Below are 27,199 nucleotides of genomic sequence, written 5' to 3' on the forward strand. Positions count from 1 at the left end.
TTTAAGAGGTTTAAATGCAGCCTACGCAGGCCTCAAGAGTCAATTCGGCCTAGAATCTTCACCGGCCTTTTTGTTTTTTGTGTGGCGTGTAAATATATATGTTAGCATTTCTACGTGGCACGTGTATGAATAATTCCATATTTAAGAAATATATTGTCACATGAGAAAAGCCGGAAGGCTTGAGTCCACATAATAAACTAATATAACACAACACTGGATCACTATTTATTTATCTATTATTTTACCAATTTATCACATTTCCTTAAAATTAATCCAGGAGAGAAATCTATCTCTGTACAGCTGTACTACTATAATTAAGGAAAATTTGGTAAAAATCTACGAGGGCTGTCCTGACTTTTTATCTGCCAATTGATAATAAATGTGATATTTAATAAAATCATACATCGCCAATTAATTGCACCCGTCAGTTCGCAACCACCCAATGAACGAGCAGTTATCAAGATGTAAAAAACGGAATTACATCAAATATTATCCAAAAAGACTGTAAAAAAAAATTTATCTAAAAACAAATCACAAATATTGACCGACCATTGAACTCATATGCTTATGGATTCAAAACTTATGATTATAATAAAATTCAAAAATTAAAAAGATTTTAAAAAATGCCGTGGTGCAGCGAACGCCAGCTGGTGCCCTACAAAGCTTACTACGAATCAGCCGCGAGCCAGGAGAAACGCATGAACCATGTGCCCCAATTTAATAATATATTATTATGGACCTGTCTTTGGTGCAGAGTCTGTAACTAACATCTCCCACCTTCCCACCATCCGACTTTTTATTGTTTAATTTCTCACTCCACATTCAACCACATCCAACGGCTGATGTTGCAGTCTGTAACTTACAGATTCTGTCATTTTTAAAGGAAAGCGTGAAGATCCTCATTTATCAGTGGCAAGAGCTATAGGGATTCTGGATTCATATAGGAGAATTAAAACTCCAACTGATCAGACAATTCCCATATATCAGAGCTGTAACCAGCAAGCATAGACATCTCCCCCAAATGGGTGGTTTAAAGTGAACGTTGATGCTGCCATCAAACTTTCAGACCAAACAGCAGGCCTAGGTGTGATTATCAGAGACTCTAGGGGCAAAGCAGTAGCAGCTACAGTTCAGAAGGTCAGTTTCAGAGGAGATGTGGCATATATGGAAGCAGCTGCAGTTAATCTAGGCATTCAAGTAGCTCAAAATGCAAAGTTCCTGCCAATAATTGTTGAATCAGACTCCAAAGAAGTAGTTGATCTTGCGCGCAATAGGAATTGTCTGAGCTCCTTGCTGTCTCAGTGAATTTCAGCTTCAAAGCAATTTGGTACCCGCTTTTTACTGAATAATTACCATGCTTGTCGTAATGCCATATAAGTTGGTCCGGCTGAGGGGACTTTGGCAGTGGAATGCTTAGAATTGTTGTAGCCTCATCCTTCATGAAATGCTGAGCAATAATCTCTTCTTTCCATTGTTGGTTTCTGATCAACTCAGCTACTACAACACAGAGAAGTAGAGTATGAGGGGAGCTTGGTTTTAAAGTTTCCGGCTTTGGAATCCAGTTGCTCTTATAAATGTACACTTTCTCTCCATCTCCAATTCTCCATCTTGAGCCTTTACAAAGAACTTGCCTACCCCACACTATGCTTCTCCACACGAATGAAGGCTTTGAACTGAGCTTTGCTTCCATAAAAGTAGAATGCTTGAAGTACCTTGCTTTTAGTATCTTTGACAGCAAAATCTCTGGATTTTGCAGGACCCTCCAACCTTGCTTCGCGATTAGAGCTTGATTAAAGCTGGAAAATTCTCTAAAGCCTAACCCTCATATCTTCTTGGCACAACACAATCTTTCCCATCTTGCCCAATAGATGCTTTTGTGCTTTTCTGAACCTCCCCACCAGAATCTAGCTATGGCTTTTTGGATGTCTTCGTAAATACTCAAGGGCACTTTGAAGACACTCATTGCATAAGCAAGCACAGCTTGAGCTATTGCTTTGATCAGCACTTCCTTTCCCCCTTAAGAAAATAATTTACTTTGTCAGCTGGACAGCTTGCTTAGGACTCTCAATTTGATATCGTTAAAGAAGCTAATCTTCTTTCTCCCCACCATGGAGGGCAAACCAAGATACTTCTCATGCCTGGAAATAATACTTAGATTAAAGATGTTTTTGATCTCCTCCATCCGCCTCTAATTTGTTGAGCTGCTGAAAAACATTGAGGACTTTTGATAAGTGAAGATCTGACCCGAAACTGCTGCATACACATCAAAGATCTTTTTTAAATTTCTGCAATCTTCAATAGACACCCTTACGAAGATCAGGCTGTCATCGGCAAATAGGAAATGAGAAACAGACAAGTTCTTGCTAAAACTTAGGCCTTGGATTTGCTTACGTCTCTCTACTTGAATTATCAAATTCGAAAAGGCCTCTGCAGAAATGATAAAAAGATAAGGAGATAAATGGCAGCCTTGTCTTAACCCCCTTTGAGGATATATTAGTCCGGTAGGCACACCATTGATAAGCACAGAAAAACTCGCTGTAGAAATGCAATTCATAATAAGATTAACCCACTTTACAGAGAAACCTAGCTGCTGCATTGCCTTTTCCACAAAACACCACTTCATTCTATCATAAGCTTTGCTAATGTCTAACTTTAAGGCAACTACTCTATTTCTTTTTCCCTTACTTTGCCTAATTTTATTAAGACATTCATAGCCTATGATTACATTATCAGTGATCAATCGATTGGGATGAAAGCACTTTGGTTGGGCGAAATGATCTCATCCAGAACTTGTATCAGTCTATTAGCCAAGACTTTTGCCACAATCCTATATATAACATTGCACAGGCTAATGAGTCTAAATTTAGTCACCTTTCTAGGATTACGCACTTTTGGAATTAAAGCAATATAAGTATGATTTAAAGGGGCAACACTACCTCCCTTATTGAGAATATGCAACCAGGTTGTTATCACTCATTCCTTGACTGAGCTCCAGTGCTTTTGGAAAAAGGTTGCTGGAAGACCATCGGGACCTGGTGCTTTGGTGGGGCACATCTGAGCAAGGACAGTTGAGATCTCCTCCTCAGTAAACTCTGCTCTAGGGACATATTCATCTCCCCTGTTACTCATTGAGGCAAATCTGTTAAGGCTGCATTCAGATGGGCTAGAGAAAGATCGATTGTAGTAAAGATGCTGGTGAAGTATTCATAAAACATACTTTGGACATCCTTAGGTTTTTCATTCCAGATTCCTCGCTCATCCTCAAGCCCCACTATTCTGTTCTTCCTCTTTCTCGCCGAGGCTTTGGAATGAAAGAATTTTGTGTTCTTGTCCCCCTCTCACAGCCAATCTGCTCTCGATCTTTGCTTCCAATAAATTTCTTCATCCAACAAGATGTTATCAATCTGCCTTTTCGTTTTTCTGATTTCAGCACCACTATCATTATGACTGGAATCTTCTCTGATAATCTTCAACTTATCTTTCAGCCGCTTTAACTTCTTTTGTCTGCCCTTGAATTCATTATTGCTCCACAATTTCATATCGGCCAAAGCTTCATTCGATTTCTTTTTAAACAAATCCATAAGGTTTCCCTTACTCCAGCAGCTGGTGTCCCTCCATCCGTGCTTAACGATCTCCTTACATTTCTCGTAGGAACTCCAAAAGTTTTCATAATGAGCTCTGTGAAAAGTTCTCTTGAAAAATCTCCTATCTTTTCCTTTTTCGATTACTTCTATTAAAATTGGGTGGTGATTAGAGCACCAGGAAACTAAATTCAGAGCTGCTTTTTCCTGGAAATAGTTACCCTAACCCCTGTTGCATAAAAATCTATCCAATGGCTCTTCAATCAAATCTACCCCAAACCTCTTATTTGACCAAGTAAACGGATACCCAGTGCACCCCACGTCCCTCAAATTACACTCCCTGAGAGCTTATCTAAAATCAGTTATCATGCTTACATTATTTTCGTTATCTCTTATTTTTTCATTTGTGTTTAGAACTTCATTGAAGTCCCCAAAACAGAGCCATGGTAAGGAGGAAAAATCTGCTAACCTTTTCAATAACTTCCACGTATTCTGTTTCTAAACTGTTTCTAGATGCCCATAAATGGCCGTACATCTCCACAAGCTCCCATTCTCACTGTGCACAACCGCGTCAACATGATGGAAGCTGTATGACTTTATATCAACCGTGACATCAGAGCTCCAAAGCATAGCTAGGCCACCACCCATTCCTTCTCTACTGACAGCAAAACAGCCTGGGAAACATAGCTGCTCATTCTTTTTCTTCATTTGTTGCACTGTCATTTTTGTTTCACAGAGAAACAAAATTTGGGGTTTATGCTCACGGATTACCTCTTGAGCTTCTCGGAACGTTTAGTTTTTCACTAAACTCCGAATGTTCCAGCTTATAATCCTCATGGCTGTCGACGGGGCTGATTTCTAACCACCGCCGATAGTTCATCAACAATAAGTGGTGATTCCTCCATAACTTCACCTTCCTCATCCTCAAGCTGTAGCTGAGTTGCTATTGGGAGTTGGTTTGGAAATCGTTGGGAAAGGGCAATATTTTTTGGGCTACTTTCTTTCAATCTTTTAGAATTTGGGGTGTACCAATTTTGAGAACTTGCTGGCCTTTTCATTACAACTTGCCCCTCTTTGTTTTTCTTTTTTTCTTCTAAATTGCGGGCTTGAGGCTTCTATTTTCTCCTTATAGGCTTACATTTATTTGCATATGGCTCATTAACTCCATCCTCAGTTTCTAATTCCACTTGGCCCATGTATGCTTCTTTGTGTTGAGAGCCCATAATTGTTTTTTGCTTGTTATTGCTCCAGTTCAATTCCGGCTCCTCATTCAACTCTTTTTTGTTTTCAAAAATCATTTTTTCCTTTAAAATGTCACCTTAAAGTTTTGATTCCCTCTTTTTTCCTTCTTCAATCTTCTTTCCCGCCCTTTTTGCCTCTTCCCCATGACTTGTGATGTTGACCACTGGCCTTTCTGCTGCTGAATAGCTAGCCTCTGACCCTCTAGGTTCAGTAGCTCTATGCATTAAATGATTTACAACTACCCTTTAACTATTGTCTGTTCTCGGATCTACATTTTCCCTACCCGGATCCATTCGGGTTTGTTGCAAGCTTTCTGTTACCTCTTTCTCCATTGGATCTTATTGTTTCTCCTTTATTGCTACCTGCATCAAATCCGTGCTTACTTGAGCTTGAACTTTTGTGATTGGTTGACCGGGTTCTGCTTTCCATCTCTCATTGCCTCTACTTTATTTCAACCTTTCAGCTGATGCAGTTGCTTTAAGCCATGGACCATAGGCGAGTTCATCATTTGATTGAGACTTATAATAAGCACATTCCCCGTACTAGTGCCCAATGCGGCCACAACAAAAACAAAAGTCAGGGTGCCTTTCGTAGTATACCAGCATTGGGATGTCTTCTTCTTTATTTCTTTCTACATTTTCCCTCTCATTCTCCATATTTTCCAGAACTACTAACTTTTTTAAAGGCTTGGTGATATCTATCAAAATCTTCATTCTCAAGAACTTGCCTATACACCCTTCGGAAGAATTGGTTTCAACTTCTTCTACCTTTCCAATAGCTTCCCCTAATTCTGCAGCCATTTCTTTTTCCATACACATGATTGGTACATCGTGTAATTGTACCCAAAAAGATGCATGGCTAAAATCCTACTTCTTAACATCTCCAATCCCAGACGGCTCCGTGAGAACGATAAGTGCCCTATCAAAAGGCCATGGTCCCCCTGCTAGAATTCTCCGTTTGTCTTCATTCGATCCGAATTTAAACATAAAGACATTATCACCAAGGTTTTCAATTTTTATTTCCCGGCTTGTCTTCCACACATGCTGCATTGCTGAACGCAGTCTTTCTATCTTTACTTCTCTGGAGAGAAGTATTTTTCCCACCAGACAGCCATTCAATATTTTTTCCCCTTTTGTCTTCATTCCTTCCTCTTCTTCACTTAATCGGATAGATTTGCATCGCTTTATTAATTCTTCGGTATCCATTTGATCTTCAAGGAGCTCAGCCCCAATAAGTGCTCACCAACCTCAGTAAAAGCTTACGAACTGTTAGCTCTTACCACTGGACTACAGTAACTAAGTTTTAATTCAACAGTATTAATGCTATTGGACTCAGAAGAAAAACTCATGAAAGAGTGACTAAAGCCAGAGTTATGACAACTCTCTTCACCCTCTCATCCTTTTAGTTTTCACAGAAAACCTCAGAAGAGGTACTAATTTTAATAAATAGTTATAAAGACGCGTTCTACCTTACAAACATACCCATGCTTACAATCATGCTAATGCTAATAGAGATAAAAACAAACTAAGACAGATGTCATGCATTTACTAGACTGTCATACATAAGTTTTGCTAGGGGTGTTCAGAATCCGATCCGATCCGTTCAATCCGTTTGATCCGTAAAAATCCGGTCCGTATAAATCCGATCTGTGGATTGGTGGATTGGATTGGATTGAAATTTTAAAAATCCGCAGTCGGTTGATTGGATATGGATTTACTTCTGTGAATCTGCAAAAATCCGTGAATCCGCAAAAAAAAAATTTTATTTATTTATTTTAAAAAATATTATAAATATAATATTACGTAATTACATAAACACCATAATATAATTTAGCCATTATTTAATAAAAATAAAAAATAAAAAATGATTAAATTAATAAAAAAAATTAAAGTAAAGTAAAGTCATCAAGTAAAGTAACATAACAACCATTATCTAATAAAAATAAAAAATAAAAAATATCAAATCGGCGGTCAAAAACTCTTGAAATAAAGTCATCCTCATCCAAAACCAAAACTAAAGTAACGTAAAGCTTTTGTCAAAAAAAAAAAAGTAACAATGACATAAAGCCAAAAGTAAATTAGATAACGCCAAAAGCCCAAAAGTAAACTAGCATTAGCATAACCCAAAATCACAAATCAGTGGTCACGACCAACAATCTGCAAACGAAAAAAAAAACCCTAAGCTGCTTCCTCATTCCCTGCCATCACAGTCACACGCATGATTCCGACGAGTATTATTAAACTTTACCACGGTGTTTCTATCTCCTTCTTCAGGTACAGTGCTCGTAAAACATTCTCTTAATTTATTATTTTGATTTTATCTTCGATAACATTTGTTTTAATTTTTTTAATTATTATTATTTATCTTCTTTTTTATCAATGGTGACTTGGGATAATGATTTTGATATCCTTTTATTAATAATAAGGTTGTTGGGGATCGAGGGAGAGAATTATTTGTTGATTGCATGTCTTAATTCGGTTGCTTTTGCTTTTTGTTCTGTGGTAAAACTGAATCTGTTAATTTCTTATTTGATGGGCTATTTTTAAAAAAAATGAAGATTAAAGAGCTGTTGTGGGGGGTGGTTAAATCATGTTGCTTCTGTGGATCTAACAATCATATTGCCTTTTCTGAATGCAACACACGAATTTTGTGATTTTTCTTTTTGAATTGGCTTCTTTTACTTTTCCTAACTAAACTCTTTTAAGCTTAATTTGTTCCTGTCATTTTTTGTAATTAATTCTAATGATTTTTCATATTGGTGGTGTAGATGACTTCTCAATTTGACAAAGGAAAACGCGTAGCTGTAGATTCAGCCCCCCAAGTTCTAAATCATCCAGTAATGCTGAAGGTACACCCAATAAATCCACTACTTCAGAAGCTTGGGAGCATTTTATCCAATTAAGTTCTGATCCACTGCATCCTAGATCCAAATGTTGATATTGTGGAAAAGAATATAAATGTGGTTTTAATAAAAGGAACATCTAATTTATTGGGTCATATAAGAGAGAGATGTCTAAAATATCTTGGTTGAGCTCGAGTGGACAAAAAACAAAAAACTTTGTCTTACCAACCAGTGAAAATTGGAGAGTCATGTAACCTTGTATCAACAACCTATAATGTTAAGGCTTGTAGGGAAGCAATTGCTAAGTTTATTATAAAAGATGATATGTCATTTGGAGTTGTAGAGGGTGAAGGGTTTAGGGAAATGTTGGGAGTTTTTGAAAAAAGATTTAAAGTACCATCTCTCATTACTATTGCTCGTGATATTTTGCAACTTTACAAAAAAACAAAGAAAGATTTGACTGATTTTTTTGTTAGTAGTCATCAAAGAGTTTGCCTCACTACAGACACATGGACTTCAGCTCAAAATCTTTGTTATATGTGTCTTACAGCTCACTTTATTGATGATAATTGGACATTGCACAAAAAAATATTGAATTTTTGCCAAGTTGCTGACCATAAAGGTGAAACAATTGGTAGGCAAATTGAAACATGCCTATTAGATTGGGGTATTGAGAGAGTTTTTACAGTAACGGTTGATAATGCTTCTTCTAATGATGGTGTTGTCTTTTATTTGTCAAAAGTTGTGAACAATTGGAATAGTGCAATCTTAGGGTGTCAAAATATGCATTTGAGGTGTAGTGCACATATATTAAATCTCATTGTTGCAGAGGGGTTAAAAGAGTATCATCGGTCGATTTCTAAAATTCGCAATGTGGTAAGATTTGTTAGATCTTCACCTTTTAGGACACAAAAGTTTAAGGCATATGCAGAGCGAGAGAAAATTTCTTCAAATAAGTTGTTGTGTCTAGATGTCGTAACTAGATGGAATTCCACTTTTTTTATGTTAGAGGCTGCTGAAAAGTATTTGATCGGTTAGAGCTTCATGATGCACAATACATTCGTGAGTTTTGTTTGAGCGAGCCAAAAACGTGTCATTCGTCAATTGATTGCGAATATGCTCGTTATTTCATTAAATTCTTGAAGGTTTTTCATGATGCCACTTTGACATTTTCGGGTTCTTTATATGTGACATCCAATAATTTTTTGCGCCAATTATGTTTGATTCATACACAATTGCAAGCTTGGAGGGATAGTAAGGATTTATTTTTGAAGATAATGGCTGAAAATATGAAAAAGAAGTATGATAAGTATTGGGGAAATTATGAAACAATCAACCCTTATTTGTTTGTTTCTATTTTGCTTGAGCCTCGACATAAAGAACGGTTTTTGAGATATTGTTTTGTAGTGTTGTTTAGTGAATTTAAAGCTAATGAATTGGTTGTTAAAGTGCGGAATTATTTACATAGTTTATATGAGGAATACAAATTGCTTTATGGTGATGATGTGGAAGTAACGGATGTTGTCAATGATGAAAAAGATTTAGAGGTTGATGTTAGGCAAGTGTTTGATTCGGGTTATATGAGGATTTTAAAAGACAACACTTTTGTAGAGTGCAAAACAGAAGTGGATCTTTACTTGTTAGAATCATGTGAGAACCCAGAAAATGAGAGTTTTGATGTTTTGGATTGGTGGAAGATTAATTCTTCCAAATATCCAATTTTGTCTTATGTTGCTCGAGATATTTTGGCCATGCCTGTTTCCACTGTGACATCTGAGTCAACATTTAGCACTGGTGGGCGTGTTCTTGATCCACATCGGTGCTCACTATCTACAAGGACGGTAGAGGCATTAATTTGCACACAAAATTGGCTACGTTCAACTTCGATAAATCTTGATGAAGCAATAGATGAGATTGAACATATTGAGACAAGTAAAATGTAACAATTTAACTTAATTTTATTTTTTTTATTATTATTTGACTTCATATTGTTATTCTATTTTAAAAATTGACATTTTTGTTATCTTATACGTACAGAGATTTTAGGAGCTGACAAGAACATATTTGATGAAGCTTGATGGCATTTGATGGGATATAAGGGTAAATATTTATTAATTTGTTTATTAAATAATTTTTTTTATTTAATAAATTTTTTATTTGTTATTTATATCAATTATGTTTATTTTGTTTAAGCTAAAATACGAAGCACAAATTGGAGCTGGAAGTTTTTCCTTTTGGTGTGTTTTATTTTGAGACTTTCAATGTATTATTGTGGTTTTATTTGAACAATTAATTTTGATATTATATTAATATATTATTGTAATTTTATTTGAACAATTAATTTTAGTGTGTTATATTTTAAAACTTTAAACGTATTATTATAGTTTTATTTGAAATGATAATCTCGATGTGTTATATTTTGAAATTTTGAATGTATTATTAAAACAAACAATTAATTTGTTTAAATTTTATTCAATTTTAAATTTAATTGGTAGTAAAATAATTTTATATTAGATTTTTTTAATTTCATTATTTTATAGATTGAAGAGAACTAAAATTTTTAATTAACAAATCAATTCGTAAAATGATGGATTTGGATATGAATTGAGTTAAATCCATATCCGATCCGCAGACGTATGGATTGGATATGGATTGAGTCAAATCTGTATCCGATCCGCAGATGTATGGATTGGATTTGAATTAAATTTAATCAATTAATGGATTGAATTGAATTAAAAATTTATAATCCGTAAAATCATAGATCGAATATGAATTGATGTCCAATCCATAAAATTCGATCCGCGAACACCTTGAGTTTTGCCCGCTAGATGGATTATAGCGCAAGCCGACTTGGCCACGTCACGTGAGGGGTCGTCGTTAGCATTTTTTATTCTACGCACACCACCTCCATACAAACACAAAACAATCGTCGTACAAGCCTCGTTCCACTCAACATTAGTTGTCCACTCTCTTTTCTCCTTCCGTTAATCAGGTAATTTATTAAATTGATTAATATTAATGCTTTCACTCGAAAATTGAAAAATTAGCTTTACGTGTGATATGACATTGTGTTTTTTTTTTTTTAATTTTTTTTCCAACCTGAAGTTAGAAGAAGATATGTGGAAGCTGAAGATCGCCGAGGGCGGCAATGCATGGCTGCGTACATTGAACAATCACGTCGGTAGACAAGTATGGGAGTTCGATCCGGAGCTCGGATCGCCGGAGGAGCTGGCGAAGATCGAAAAGGCTCGTGAAAATTTCCATAACCATCGCTTCGAGAAGAAGCACAGTGCCGATCTGCTCATGCGATTGCAGGTATCAACTTTCAGCGAGTCTTTTATTCTTTTTTTTTTCAAATAATGCGCTGTCATTGTGTGTCCCGAAAGCGATGGCGGTAACCAAAAAATTAGTGAAGTAAATTGCTTCTACGACTGGAACAACAGCAAATGATTACTATAAAATAGTGCTGATTTAATCGCTGATTAGTGATCTACCTCATTAAGCAATTTTTTTTTCTTCAAATTTACTAAGTAGACGCTGTTACTTGTTTTAAGTGGAAAAGTGTTTTGATTGTGAATTACTACTATTAATCATGATCAGGCCCCTGTATATTTAACTTTGAAGCATTTCTTTGACTCTGTTTTATTTATTAATTTCAACATCATTTGAATGTTTTTGGTTTATAAACAGATAAGTCTTTGGCGCAATAAGAATTGTATTTTAATTTGTAATGGAGTTGCATGAAATGGTAATGATGAATTTTGGTGTCTTTACTGGTCTTCATAACATTAAAAAAAAAAAAAAAGCTTTTGTCAAGTTTTCTTGATTTTTTTTTTTAATAATGATTCGGGGTAACTACCTTGTCAGTATTTAAACAAATTGCACAGTATCGCATTTGATAGAAGTACCAGCACATTGATGGGCATTGTCATTACTTAAATTACAAACCTTAAGAAGCCAAGTTTTCGATCTCCTACCATAATTGCTCTTGTTGTTTTTTCATTCACCTAATGCCTTTTGGTTATTTGTCAAATAAAAGAAATTAGATCGCGCTTAGGTTGAAAAACTGGAATGAGAATCAGAGATGCTAAATAATGGGGCAAGTTAGACTGGGAAACACTTGATAAGCACCAGTTTCAACCTTTGCTTAATTGGTCTGAAGCTTCATATATTGTTTCAACACCAGTGAAATCCCATTTTTACTTTGAAATTTTGGGTATAAAAGGTGCTGCTTTCAGCTTCAATTGTCTGCATCCCCGTGTTTATTGAGGGCTTCCTGAGAGCTGAAAGAACTATTGACCAAGCGCATTTTAGAAATTAACTTTACCCCACTGGATGTCATATGACGTGATCTATTCTGGCTCTCATACTCAAAAATGATGTCTGAGATTGCAAATGTTTCAATTAGGTATAAACACATTTTTCAATTTTCTAATATATGATTTTACATAAAATTTCAACTTTTTGCCTTTATTTTTTAATTCTCTAGTTTGCCAAGGAGAATCCAGGTGTTAGAGTTTTACCTCAAGTCAAAGTGAAAGACACAGAAGATGTTACTGAGGATATAGTGACTAACACATTGAGAAGGGCATTAAGTTACCATTCAACTCTCCAGGCCCATGATGGGCACTGGCCAGGGGATTATGGAGGTCCTATGTTTCTAATGCCTGGCTTGGTAAGTGCTGATTTTGCTGTGATTCCTTTTATAGTGCATGCAATGGATTTCTTGGTTCTTTTGCACAATTGTGGTTGTGTAATGTATATGTGAGGGTTTCAAGGTCGTCTGCTGCTGGAAGCAAAATTGTTTTGATATCTACCTTTACATCTTGTCCATAAAAGGAAAAAAAAAAACCAAAATAAAAATACTGCAAGTTCTGATTCACTTTAACAATATGATGCATCAGGTCATTACTTTGTCTATTACTGGAGCACTGAATGCTGTTCTATTGGAAGAACATAAGAAGGAGATGTGTCGTTATATCTACAATCACCAGGCAAGGATGCTTTTCATTCTATTTGGGGTCGCAATATGTATGATGTCTCTTCATTAGATTGATGGTTTTGGTTCATTCAGATTTTTCCTTTAATTTGGTCCTTCATCATGGATGAAACTTTCTAATTTCTCAAAATTCACTATTCCAGAACAGAGACGGTGGATGGGGTTTACATATTGAGGGCCCAAGTACCATGTTTGGTTCAGTCTTGAACTATGTCACTCTAAGGTTGCTTGGTGAAGGGGCTAATGATGGGCGAGGGGCTAATGATGGGCGAGGGGCAATGGAGAGAGGGCGTAGCTGGATTCTGGAACATGGTGGTGCAACTGCACTAACATCATGGGGGAAAATGTGGCTCTCAGTTCTGTATTGAACCTATTTCTTTCTGGTTTTGAATTGTTGATTTGGCTTTTTCATTTTCTATTGCTGCTTGTTTGATTCTTGCTGTATTCTGGATGCTAATAGGTACTTGGAGCATTTGAATGGTCTGGCAACAATCCCCTTCCCCCTGAGATATGGCTTCTTCCTTATATTCTACCATTCCATCCAGGTTTCTGCGCATTTGTGCATTTTTTTATGAAATTTTAATTGGGACAAGTACATGCAAATTTCTTGGTACTATTTGTCTGAAGAGAAATAATTCTCTGAAGTTTTCGAACACTCAAGAATTCAGTGTCTTTTAGCCTCTGCATGTACTATATGAGCCCCTTTCCTTGATGTCTTTTGATCCACTTATTCCTGATAAAAGATAAAGAATGTTTGCATTTATGGTGTATGTGATCAAAGAGGATAATCAAGACTGGACTGTTAAAAGAAATATGCATCAATAAAGATATATGCATGCTGTTTCAGATTGAGAATAATAATTTTTTTTCACAGAGTTGCTGATGCAAGACAGCCTAGGACGCCTTTCTCTTTCCATCCATTCTATTCCTGATAGAGCAACCAATTTATTTAACTATTTGCAAAATTAAAACTCTGCTCTATTTTATCTTTTAGCAGTTTTGTTTTCTGTATGTAATTTCCTATAGCATCTTTGAAACAAGAATACTGATGAATGAATAATTCTTGTTCATGCTTTCTCAGTAACTTTTGACAGAATATATACACTTAGAAAGCCAATTAAAAAGGAAACTAAATAAAGAATTTCTAAATTATGTAAACTAATCCTACAATAGCTCCCTAATATAAGCTTTCCTATTATGACTAAATCAAATAATAAAGGAAAAGATACACCCAAAAATATTTACAATTAATTGACTAAATCTCCAACACTCCCCCTCAAGCTTAGGAATATATATTTTGCATTCCAAGCTTGCTGACAAGCCTTTCATGAGTTGGCTTGGGTAGACTTTTGGTGAGGATATCTGCTTCTTGTGCATGAGTAGAGATGTAGCATAAATCGAAACCTCCTCTTTCGATTTCGTTCCTGATAAAACTTCGATCAATTCTGACATGTTTCATTTGATCGTGTTGGACTGGATTGTTCACGATGCTGATGGCAGATTTGCTGTCACTATACAACTTAGTGGGAGAGCAAACTGTGATTTGCAAGTCCTGCATCAACCTTTCCAGCCATATAACCTCACACACTTCTTATGCAATAGCCCGAAATTCGGCTTCGGCACTACTCCTTGCCACAACTGTTTGTTTCTTACTCTTCCATGTAACCAAGTTACCCCACAGCTTGGTGCAATATCCTGAAGTTGACTTACAATCTTCACTTCCAGCCCAGTCCGCATCAATATATCCTTCGATACTCCTGCTCTCAGTTTTTAGAAACATTAGTCCACTTCCTGGAGTTCCTTTGAGATACTTCAAAATATGATTTACAGCCTCTAGATGTCTCTGAGTAGGTGAATGCATGTATTGGCTCACCACACTCATAGCATATGCAATATCAGGCCGTCTGAGAGATAAGTAAATCAATCTACCAACCAGGCGTTGGTATCTTCCTACATCCACTGAAGGTTCATCATCTTTAATCTTGCTTTTCCAATTCTTTTCGAGTGGAGTTCCTACTGGTTTGCGCCCCAACTTCCCTGTTTCTTCTAGTAGATCAAGAGTGTATTTCCTTTGAGAAATGAAAATACCCTCTTTACTTCTAGCAACTTCCATACTGAGGAAATATTTTAGAGGTCCTAGATCTTTAACTTCAAATTCTTCCTTTAGTTGATTTTTGAGCCTTTGAATCTCAACATTATCATCACCTGTAAGTATAATGTCATCTACGTATACAAGAATAATGGCCTTTTTCCCAGTTTCTCCTTTCTTAACGAAGATAGTGTGATAAGCTTGCCCTTGAGTGTACTTTAGCCGAGTGGGAGTTGAGCTAAATCTGGTGAATCGCACACGTGGGTATTGTTTCAAACCATATAATGATTTTTTAAATTTGCAAACTTTACCTCGTTCTTTTTTAGATTGAAATCCTGGTGGAATCTTCATATACACTTCTTTATTAAGATTGCCATTCCAAAAAGCATTCTTCACATCGACTTGGTGTAGTTCCCAGTCTAGATTAACTGCAAAGGACAAGAGGATCCGAATAGAGTTGAGTTTGGCCACTGGAGCAAATTTTTCTTCATAATCAATCCCATATGCTTGTGTGAAGCCTTGTGCCACTAACCGAACTTTATACCTTTCTACCTCTCCATCTACCTTATATTTCACTGTGAAAACCCATTTGCTTCCAGCCACTTTCTTACCCTTTGGTAGGTCAACTACTTCCCAAGTTCCATTATCATGCAATGCTTTCATTTTCTCCTGCACAACTTTCTGTCACTTTGGATCTTTGAAAGCCTCGTGGATATTTTTTGGAATTACCACACTATCAATCTTTGCTATAAAAGCTCTAAACCCAGAAGATAACTTTGTCCAAGTCACTGCTCACTCCAGGATCTAGTTCTTGGTTCAATGATTGGTCGTGCTGAGGAGCTTTTGACCTTCGAGAGTAAACTTGAAGTGGTCTCTCAGAAATTGTTTCTCCTTCTCGACCGTGACTCGGAGCAGGACTAGGGATAGGAATTGGACTTGGACTTGGACTTGAGTTTTCTAGAGATGGTTGGACAGTGACATTTCCTAGTTCTATTAGGGTAGAATTCATGGGCAAAAATGAGACATCTTATGATATTGGAAGAGATACAGTAAGATCCCAATGACCATCTTCATCAGAATTCTCCCCTTGGAGATGATTGTTGGGATAGAAAGGCTGATTTTTAAAAAAAGTTTACATCACATGAGACAAAAAATCTCTTGAGAAAAGGAGAATAACATTTGTACCCTTTTTGGGATGGAGAATATCCGACAAATACACATTTAAGAGCCCTGGGATCGAGTTTGCTTTGGTTGGGTTGTTTATTATGGACAAACAATGTTCAGCTGAATATCTTTGGGGACAACGAGTTGAAAAAATTTATATTTGGAAAATGATCAAGAAGGACACTCAAAGGAGTTCTGAATTGAAGTGTTTTTGAGGGTAGACGATTAATTAAATAAGTTGATGTAAGAATTGCCTTACCTCAATTGGAATTTGGAACAGAACTAGTGAATATTATTGATCGAGCAACTTCCAACAAATGTCGATTCTTTCTTTCGGCAACCCCATTTTGTTTGGGTGTGTCAACACAAGAACTTTGATGGTGTATCCTTTTATTCCCCAAATATTGGCTAAATTCATTTGAGAAATACTCCCTTCCATTATCTGTTCTAATCCCTTCCATTATTTGTTCTAAGGACATTTATATTGGATTGAAAAACATTTTGGATAAATTTGTGAAACTGTTGAAACCAGTAAAATGCCTCAGATTTATCTTTTATCAAGTACACCCAGCACACCCTAGTATGGTCGTCTATGAAAGTGACAAACCATTGAGTTCTATTTAAATTAACTGTTCTGGATGGACCCTAAATATCACTATGAGTCAATTGAAAAGGTTTTGAGGGTTTGTATGTATGTGGCAGATAATTGACTCTGGATTGTTTAGAAGGACACAATATTGGCATTGAAACGAAACTTTTTCTTTATTGACGAAAAGATTTGGATACAAAACTTTCATATAAGAATAGCTTGGATGCCCTAAGCGGTGATGCCATAACATAATATCAGAATGGGAAACAACTGATGTGAACATTTTATTTTGTGACTTCACTCTACCGGAATCCCCAACTCCTGAGAAGTAGTATAGGCCATCTTTTCTCTCAGCAATGCCAATCATCTTCCCCAAAGAACGATCCTGAAATTCACCGTGAGAGGAGAAAAAAGTCACAACACAATTCATATCTTTTGTTAACTTACTAACTGAAAAAAGATTATATGTCAACTTGGACACATATAAAACCAATTTCAATATCATATTTGGTAAGCAAACCGTGCCCTTCCCCACTGCAGGTGACATTTTTCCATCCGCAACCCACACATTGATCTTACTTTTGCACTTGTCATAGTCCTCAAAGACATTCATTGACCCAGTCACATGGTCAGAGGCCCCTGTATCTACAATCCAACAGCCTGCTTGTTGTGACTTTGACAGGAAAGTTTGACTTATTTTACCTGTTTGTGCCATAGCTGCATTAGGAATCTTTGAGTTTTGACTCTCGGATCCTGTTGACACCTTAGTTTGGTTGAGAAGTTGCCGTAGAATCTCCACTTGCTCTGTTGAGAAGTTAAATCCACTAACTTTGCCCGAATCTGATTCCACCATATTGGCTGATTGGATTGCTTGCATTGCTTCCTCGGTTTCCAATCAGGTGGCTTGCCGTGTAAGTCCCAACAAGTTTTACGAGTGTGATAGGGCTTCTTACAATAATCACACCGGACCTTGTCTCTCGACTGAGATACATGGCCATCATCTTGTTTGTTTGCTTCAGCCCCGTGCTTCTAAGGAAGGAGTGTCTTGGCTGGAAGGATTCATCATCACACGTTTCCTACTTTCTTCTCTCCTTACCTCAGCAAACGATTCTCGAAGGGTTGGAAAGGGCTTCATCCCGAGCAGTCTTCCACGTACTTCATCCAAATCTGGATTCAATCCCTGCAAAAAATCAAAAGTACGCTCTTTCTTAAGCATTTTCTTATATTTTTCTGCATCAGTAGTACAAGACCATCCCATCTCATAAAAAAGATCCATTTCCTGCCACAACTCCATTAAGGAATTGTAATATTTAGTGACCGTGAGACTTCCTGGTCTGGTGTTGCGAATCTTTGATCGAATCTCAAAACATTGAAATGTGTTTTCAAGATCGGAATAAATTTCTTGAACCGCCTCCCAAATCTCCTTTGCTGTCTTGTAAAACAGATAAGATCGTCCAATACTTGGCTCCATAGAATTAATGAGCCAAGCCATGACAATCAAATTTTCTGCTTCCCAAGTGCTATAATTTGGTGCTGTGTCTGAAGGAGGTGTTATTGCCCCTATCAAGTTGCCAACCTTCCCTCTACCCTTGAAGACAAGAATAACGGATTGAAACCATTCTCGAAAATTCAGTCCATTAAGCTTGTGCTGTGTGATTTGCAGAGAGTGGCTTTCAAAAGGTGTAGATGAGGATCCGGAGATGGATCCTAGAGATGCTCTAAGGTCATATTTAGCGGTTCTTCAGACATTTAAAAAAAAAACTGACTAGCAACCTAGCTCTGATACCATGAAACAAGAATACTGATGAATGAATAATTCTTGTTCATGCTTTCTCATTAACTTTGACAGAATATATACACTTAGAAAGCCAATTAAAAAGGAAACTAAATAAAGAATCTCTAAATTATGTAAGCTAATCCTACAATATCTCCCTAGTATAAGCTTTCCTATTATGACTAAATCAAATAATAAAGGAAAAGATACACCCAAAAATATTTACAATTAATTGACTAAATCTCCAACAATCTTCAATAAGCCTTTTGTTCTTGGTAACGGCCAGGGAAAATATGTGAAATGATAGGACATCTTTGGGACCTGTGTGATTGAATTACATTATTCTGCTCCAGTTATAGCAATTATTTAGGATTAAGCCCTATGTCCTCAGAGAAGTCCAACAGACATTGTATGAAAATATGATTTGTATTAGTTGATTGTGGTGATTCCATTGGGATTTACACTTTCTGACTGATGGTGTTTCCGATTCACCTTTTGTGAAGTTGTTAAAAGTTTCTACATACATAGTCATGAAAACTGAAAGGAAATATATTTAATTGGTACTATGCTGCAGGAAGGATGTGGTGTCACTGCCGCATGGTCTATCTGCCTATGTCTTACTTGTATGGAAAGAGGTTTGTTGGTCCAATTACCCCGACAGTCTTGGCTTTGAGAAAGGAGCTTTTCACTGTTCCATATCATGAAATAGATTGGAATGAGGCGCGCAACCTCTGTGCAAAGGTCAGTGAAATTGGCATTAGTCCTAATAAAAAACTGTGTTTCTAACACGTCCATATTCTGTTAAATTGATCTTAGAATGAAAGTTTTGTTATGTCCATGAGGAGTCATCCAATATAGACATGTAATGGGCAGGGCACCATAGTTTGCCAATATACTTAGTGTTTTTTTTTTTTAAGGGTATCAACTAGGTAAGCTATAAAGAAAAGCTTTTAGTGATATGCAAAAGTATACCCAACCACCGCGGTACAATGCTATTTCAACTTTAACACCCTATATCAAAACCCCTTCCCAATTTAAATGAATGAAGAAAAAAGGTGAATGCTGGAACTCTTTAGACACTGAAGCCAGCGAAGCAAGAAGATGGACTTTATCCCATAATTCTTCAATATTATCCATGCTTTTTCCTTCAAAAATACAAACATTTCTTTCCTGCATCAATCTACTTAGTCTTTATTGCTAGATATATTGATTTCTTATAGCACTGGTTGATAATTTCAGACAATTTCTGTTTACGTTGTGTAGGTTGCAGATATATGGTTGGTCAGCCCTGAAACAATTGACTAATTTTTTAAAATGGTTAGATGTATGATTGTTTGAGTCAAATTATAAGGACTCTTGAAGTGAAAGAGGTCATGTACTTTTATTCTCCGTCCTGTCCTAAAGTTATGGAAAATGTTAAAAGTAGAACTCTGCGAGACTGCGGGTGGCATTTTCATATCCTTTTTCCCTAGCATATGTCATTGTGTCTTCTTCTTATTATCACTTAAATATGATAATTTTTACAGGGCTTTTACCTTGTGTATTGACAAGAATTTCACTTCTTTTTTAGGAAGACTTGTACTACCCACACCCATTGATCCAAGATGTACTTTGGGCAACACTCGACAAAGTTGTTGAACCTCTCCTAATGCATTGGCCTGGAAAGAAGTTAAGAGAAAAGGCCCTTCGCAATGCAATTAAACACATACACTATGAAGATGAGAATACTCGTTATCTTTGCATAGGTCCTGTGAACAAGGTGGGAATTCAAAGGTTTGCAGTGTTTCTTATCTTTGTACAGAACTTTCTGCCTTTTAAACTGGTGGGCACTGTCAGTGCTAGTTGGTTCAACTGAACAAAACTCTTCGGGTGGTACAAGAGGTCTGGGGTTAGAAGTTAGGACCCCAATCATGGAAACATGCAGATTCTTTCAGTTTGTGGTAAAATTGAGTTTGATTATTTGAAATCCTTTCCCTGCTAGATGCCATCTGGGTTCATTTAAGATGACTTTGCAATGGCCTTTGATCTTTCAAGTTACTTATCTCATTTCCCAAATGTTTGGCGTTTAATGTGCTTAGTTAATACATGGTGGTCATCCCACTTCCAAAAATTTCTCTTTAGATCTACTTGAGAATTATAGGTTAAGATTTGATAACAATGTATGCTTCTTTCTTCTGTTAATGTGCAGGTTCTGAACATGCTTTGCTGTTGGGTGGAAGACCCGAACTCAGAGGCTTTCAAGTTGCATATTCCAAGAGTCAATGATTATTTGTGGATTGCTGAAGATGGCATGAAAGTGCAGGTGGGACAATATTATTGTTAAGTTGACCATTTTCATCCCCGCTTTGAATGAGAAGACATCTATCAAAATTTTGAGAAATGCTGGAGAGAACTTATTGAGTATAATTTGGTTTTACTAATGATGAGCATCGGCAAGTGCTAATTGGTACCCCATAATATAATACTTTTGTCGTTTCCCTGACTTTTATAATGTATATGACTAATTTAAAAATGCAACTGCGTTAAGAATCCATTGGTTACAACTTTGATGAATACAGGATTTAAATGTCCATGTGCAGTATGCATAATAAATTACTTTGCAGGGTTATAATGGAAGTCAATTATGGGACACTGCTTTTGCCGTTCAAGCAATAATTTCAACCAATCTTGTTGAAGAATATGGTGCAACTCTGAAAAAAGCACATAAGTACATAAAGGACTCACAGGTTGTTTATTTCTAAATTCTGTGGAATTCGTATTAATGCATTCTTAAACATTTGATATTTTTTAAATCCCCAAATGATTTCCTGATTGGTTTTTCTTTGCTTTGAAGGTGTTAGAAGATTGCCCTGGTAATCTTGATTTTTGGTACCGTCACATTTCAAAAGGTGCTTGGCCGTTCTCAACTGCTGATCATGGATGGCCCATCTCAGATTGCACATCAGAGGGTTTGAAAGTAATGGTTTACGAAATAGCAAGTATTCTTTTTTTGAATTTTTATCTTTTACACACACACACACACTCTCTTATTTTTCCTCTGCACTCCTAACTTATCTATTTAACTTCTTTAGGCTTCTCTGCTATTATCAAAATTATCCTCAGCGATTGTTGGTGAACCAATAGAGACAAAACGGTTATATGATTCTGTGAATGTTATTTTTTCATTACAGGTAACTCGGGTTCTTGTTCTCTGAAAAAGTTAGGTTTTCTGTTGTCTATTCAATGCATTAGAAGTTACTTCCTAATCTAAGTTTTTCTTTGAAGAAACATAAAGCTTGCAATTTTTTCTACTCACAGGCATAAATTTTGGATATTACGAATTTATATTTGGAAACTCCAATTTTATTGTTTATTGTTCTGAATTTTCTTTTTTTAATATGTGGACGAATGACTCAGCAATTTTTCCAACGGAAAATTATTTATCTTGTATGTAAATTTGATGGCTCTAAGGCTGAATGCTACCATGAGACTCCTGCCTATGTAGCTAAAAGCATCTTGGATATGAAATAGTGATTACTTTGCAGGAAATAGAAGATATCTAAAGTTATGCACAGCCTTTATATTTTCTTTTGTATTTTTCCTCAGATGGCATTTGAAGCCACTTCTCGACAACTGAAATTGTTTGTTAATGAACCTATATCCTTGGATTGTCTATTTAAAGCAATCATGTTGTCATTTGCAGAATATTCTACCGTTGAGGAACCTAATTCTTCTTGTGTTCTGCTATGAAATAGTTCGATGCTTCTTGTTGACAGGAAAACATTGATTCACTTTTTTATGCAATATACTCATATCCACACACAAACACACAGACGAGTACATATCCATTGTAAATATCTTACAAAAGGCTTGTGTTTCTGCCTCTGGCATATTTATGCTTGGAGGAATAATCATATATTTGTTGGATTTTCCCCCCTTGCCACAGAATATATGAGAGATCCTTTGCATGGAATTTAGGTAATAATGTCTTCATCTCAAAAGAAAAACGATTCAATTATGCCCTATTAGTTTATGTAGTAGATTTTACTATTTGATTAAGTCCTGAAGGAATCTCCTGTTGGAATTCATTTGTTCAATATGCTTTTTGATAGGAATGGCTCAATTATATAATGAGTTTTAAGTCTTTTTGTGTGTGTGCGCGTATATAGATATGTAATTGCATTTTCACTGATGTGGCAATGTCTAAAAGTATTTGGTGATTGCATTTTAAGAGCTACTTTCAGCTCATAAAGTAAATTGTAATGTTTTTTATTTTATTTTTCTAAGATTATATGATACACGAGTGTGTGAACTGAAATCTCTGGTTCCCCTTCTGTCCTTGAAAGCTTGTTATCAACATGTGCTAGTGATTAAAGATGTTGGGAGAGGGATCGGAATATGGGAAAATCTTGTCTCTGACAAAGTTCCCACAGCTAGGCGAAAAAAGGATGAGTGAGATGCTCTGAGACTTGCATCTAGAGAGGGCAGACAATGTTGTGCATGCTTGATTCTTGTGCCTTTGTACCTATCTTCGGATGCACTATGAGTTTAGCTAATTAATTATGATTTTATTTGTTGTGTTTCCGGAGATAACTCTTACATAAGTACATTTAGATATGGGAATTTATCAATTCATTGACTAGCTTTCTATTTTTCTTTTCAGAATGCTGATGGTGGATTTGCAACATATGAGCTTATGAGATCTTATCCTTGGTTGGAGGTAGCGTGCATTTTATGTTTATGCCTGTTACTTTTTTGCTCAAGTCTCCATTTTCTACATTTAAGAAGTCATTTCCCTGACTCAGACCAGGCCATCTATCACCTTTCATTGCCCTTGTTACTTAACAACCCCACCAACCTGTCAGTCTCCATTAGTAAATCGTTGTTTGATGAGTACAGTGTATTTTCCATCTGAAAGCCATTAACTTCTCTAAAATAGGGTAAAGACTGAGGTCTGTGAATGGAAATCAATTCTCATTTTATGGGCATAAAGCAGTATTTTAGGTAACTGATGGAACAGTTAGTAGAGTCTAGGTAAAAATAAACCATTCCTTAGAAAACATATGCCATAAAATGCATCTTAGCATGTGTTTTACCCTTCAATATGGAATTTATTTTGATGAATTACCTATTCAGATATGCTAATTTTGTTTGATTCTGGAGTTCTTGGTAGAACGTTGGAATATCACTATTCTTATTTACCTTTTCTGTTGTAGGTGCTCAATCCTGCTGAAACTTTTGGTGACATTGTGATTGATTATCCGTAAGACATCAACACCTTGAGTTGAATCTGTTACTATTTTTTGTTTGTTTGATACAAGTTACTTTAACATCAACCACTTCGATTCTGTAGTTGTGTGGAATGTACCTCAGCTTCAATTCAAGCATTGACATCATTTAAGAAATTATATCCTGGGCATTGGCAAGAAGATGTAGATCATTGTATTAAAAGAGCTGTCAAGTTTATTGAAAAGATTCAAGAATTAGATGGCTCATGGTTTGCCTCTTCTCTCAACAGCTGTATTTTGAAGATATATTAAATTTACAGTCCATTTGCTTTAAATGTCTGGTATCACACTTTAGCTTATGGGTTTTCAAGATTTGCATGAATAATTCCTACAAGCTTCTCAAGTATGAGGATCTATGTTTTCTCTCAGCTCCCACTAAAGATTCTCATGGCTCACAGTTAGAACATTCATTTAATACCTTACATTGCTGAATAGGTACGGCTCATGGGGTGTTTGCTTCACTTACGGTACATGGTTTGGGGTGAAAGGTTTGGTGGCTGCTGGAATGAACTACAGCAATTCTTCTACCATCCGTAAAGCTTGTGAGTTTCTGCTGTCAAAACAGCGTCCTTCAGGTGGCTGGGGAGAAAGTTATCTTTCATGTCAAAAAAAGGTTAGTACATCAATTTTTATTTCTTTCTTGTCAAATTTATATTTTGAATACTTTTCAACTTCATAGACCACAAACTTGAGGTTGCCACAGTAGTCATTTCAAAAAATTTATCTCCATTTTAATGCATAGAATTAACTGTCTTATATGTGAATTGCTAGCGGTACTCTCATGACTAGCATTCATACATCCCCTTTTCCTTTCCACAAAGGATGAAAGCACATAAAGAATGTGAACTTCAGATGCCTTATATATAGAAACTTTTGTAAATGCCATTGAACTGCTCACTTATTACGTTTTATTGACATTTTGCACAGGTTTATTCAAATCTTGAAGGGGATAGGTCTCATGTGGTAAATACAGCATGGGCTATGTTGGCTCTGATTGATGCTGGACAGGTACGCATCAACTGTTGCTGCAGTACTTTAAAAGTTACATTGAGCTTAGTAAGAGAATTCTCGATTAATTCGTGTGACTACTAGAGTTCATCTCATATATGTTGATCAAAAGAGTGTGAATAATGGTAATAGTCATCAAGGAGTTATTAATTTATTTACTTATTAAATTCTGGGTCATCTTCTAGAGATATTTTTTTTTGACGAATCTTCTAGAGATATTGATAGCATCATTCATCAGACATTCTATTTTATATACTTCTTGTAGTCGCATGCTTATAAACTTATTGGGCAGGCTGAGACAGATCCGACACCTTTGCACCGTGCTGCTAGATATTTAATAAATTCGCAAATGGAGAATGGAGATTATCCACAGGAGGTAATTCTGTGACACTTTATGCAATATGCATGTTTGATGGAATACATTATCATTGGCACAGATACCATTCTATTTCACACACTAATTCTTGCAGAACCATGCATGCATGCTTCTAGATATGCTAATGCTGCAAAGCAATACCCATGCAACAATTTAGAACTGAAAGTAGGGCCAAAAATATAAACCATTTATTTTAATAAATGACAAGGTATTGTATTATAATGTTTTCTTTCTTTTGATGAATGTTTGTTATATGTCTCTTGACATCTATGTTGGTATTTGATGGTATTTGGTAACAGTATCTATCAGCTTTATATGATGGTTTAAATGCACATACATTTTGGAAAATGATATAAATAATTGAGAGATTTCATGGTGAATGATTATATGACCCTGACATACAATATCAGTATGGTATTTCAACTTTCCAATGTTACAGGCTGATATTAAACTGCATTGAATTTGAGAAAAAAAAAAAGGTCGAAAAATTAATATGGCATCAACATCTATAATGCCTGATTGTTTTGATATATTCTTCTCGCAGGAAATTATGGGAGTCTTCAATAGGAATTGTATGATCAGCTACTCTGCATATAGAAACATTTTCCCTATTTGGGCACTTGGAGAGTACCGATGTCGAGTATTGGAGGCTCATATGTAAACTTTTTAACCATTTCGATTACAATCGTCCATATGCTTTCCAATTTCTACTAGTCCATTCAACTTTTTTGTTTCCTTATCGCTTTCAATGCTGTAATGAGATGTACAAAGTTTCCAGCAAAAACAAAAACGAAAGCAGAATAAGGTAAGAAAAGACTCTTAGCTCATATATTTGAAGGACGAACCTAATTCGGGAATCGGGTTTAGGATTAAACTTTATCTCCCACGATGAATGATGGATGAGACAACTTTCAAAATGGTGACAGGAGCAGGAGGTTCTTTGGAAACAAGTATTGCAAGACAACCGCAATCAATTCCATTTTTACTGCTAGATGTTTGTTTATTAATTAATATTGGATAGGCTATGCAATTTGTTTTTTCTCAGATCAAAAGCAATATAACCTTATTTTATATAGGATTTAAAAGGCTTATCTCGACTTTAAAAAAAGAGAGATAATTATTGCGAAAATTAAATAATACCTTGGTGGCCTTATCTTGTCTGGGAATTGGGGACACTTTATTTTATCTATTAGACTTTAAAATGGTCTTATCTGGTTCTAGTTTGGGATAATTGACACCTCTCGTCTTGTTGTGGCCGGGGGCCAGTTCTCAACCATACAGCGGATCATCTTAATGCCCCGTTAGTCCTAGAGTCGTGCGTCCAAAATAATACCACTTAAAATTGTATTCTGAGATTGACTGAGTGAGACTAGGCTAACAGATATGGTCAGATTAGACTGAACCGATTCTGTTTTTTTGTACTTAAATTTTGGAAGCCGAACTCCTGAAACAAAAGCCTGAACTACGAAGACTTTCATTAGACTAGGCTAAGCAGAAGGAGATGGACATCTGTTCGGCCCAGAGTGTAATTTCAATCTGGTAGCTGTATTTCTCAAGTTTCAGGATTAAAATTGACTGGCCGTTCAACTTGATCCGTCCTAATTGAAGTTTCATCACCAAACACGTTCAACGCTGTGAACTAATTTTGCCTATACGTAATTACTTGGAAAAGGAAAGCAAATTTGTCCCTTCGATTACTATTACACAATAAAAAGAATATATGATGCCGTGACTGACCGCTGCAGCGTGCAAGTTATTTCGCTAAGATTAAGAACAAGTCAGCCTGGAACGCCATTAGCTTGAACATGCCCCACGTATATCATTCCAATCCAAAACTGCCTTCACGCTTTTCATTGGGCCATTTCATGATATGCTAGTGGACTAAGTGTCAATAGCCCTTACAGAAGCTGCCATTTGTCGAAAACCAGAGGTTAGCATTATCTTGTCCCTTCACAGACAGTGAGAGGGAAAAAAAAAGAAGAAAAAGAAAGGCCTTATCCAATACATGATACATCAACTCCCTTTCAAAAAAAAAAAAAAAATCAACTCAACTTTGACATTTATGTCCCTCATTAATCCACATCAATCTCCTACAGCTGCTTGTCTGCCTCCCTTCCCCACCTCTCGCCAAAATTTCAGTTAGAAATCTGCGGATCACGTCGAAACAAATAACACCATCTGGCACGTCATTTTATAATCCATATGATAATGCCAACAAGTATAAAAATTAACGTTATCCTGTTTCTTTCGTGTAATTTTTCAGAAGCT

General features: G+C 36.2%; 1 protein-coding gene and 1 long non-coding RNA gene across 2 annotated transcripts; both read left to right on the forward strand.

The window, feature by feature from the left end:
• The first annotated feature begins 6,458 nt into the window (after positions 1 to 6,458).
• LOC112499000 (uncharacterized) lies at positions 6,459 to 9,980 on the forward strand. The gene is made up of 4 exons (XR_008054254.1): positions 6,459 to 7,096; positions 7,591 to 7,671; positions 9,703 to 9,765; positions 9,859 to 9,980. It is a non-coding gene; the product is annotated as an uncharacterized LOC112499000 (long non-coding RNA).
• Positions 9,981 to 10,504: 524 nt separating this feature from the next.
• On the forward strand, positions 10,505 to 25,805 carry LOC102616606 (cycloartenol synthase 2). Its single transcript, XM_006484749.3, has 19 exons — positions 10,505 to 10,657; positions 10,771 to 10,980; positions 12,155 to 12,340; positions 12,570 to 12,659; positions 12,808 to 13,020; positions 13,125 to 13,209; positions 18,855 to 19,021; positions 19,851 to 20,039; positions 20,469 to 20,582; positions 20,884 to 21,006; positions 21,114 to 21,236; positions 21,352 to 21,450; positions 22,923 to 22,979; positions 23,476 to 23,522; positions 23,613 to 23,756; positions 23,983 to 24,160; positions 24,475 to 24,555; positions 24,848 to 24,931; positions 25,476 to 25,805. The coding sequence occupies exons 2-19, from the start codon at positions 10,783 to 10,785 to the stop codon at positions 25,590 to 25,592; spliced, it is 2,295 nt and encodes a 764-aa protein (XP_006484812.1). The 5' UTR covers positions 10,505 to 10,657; positions 10,771 to 10,782; the 3' UTR covers positions 25,593 to 25,805.
• The last annotated feature ends 1,394 nt before the right edge of the window (positions 25,806 to 27,199 follow it).

Source organism: Citrus sinensis, chromosome 4 (assembly GCF_022201045.2).
Source record: "Citrus sinensis cultivar Valencia sweet orange chromosome 4, DVS_A1.0, whole genome shotgun sequence".
Lineage (NCBI taxonomy): Eukaryota > Viridiplantae > Streptophyta > Magnoliopsida > Sapindales > Rutaceae > Citrus > Citrus sinensis.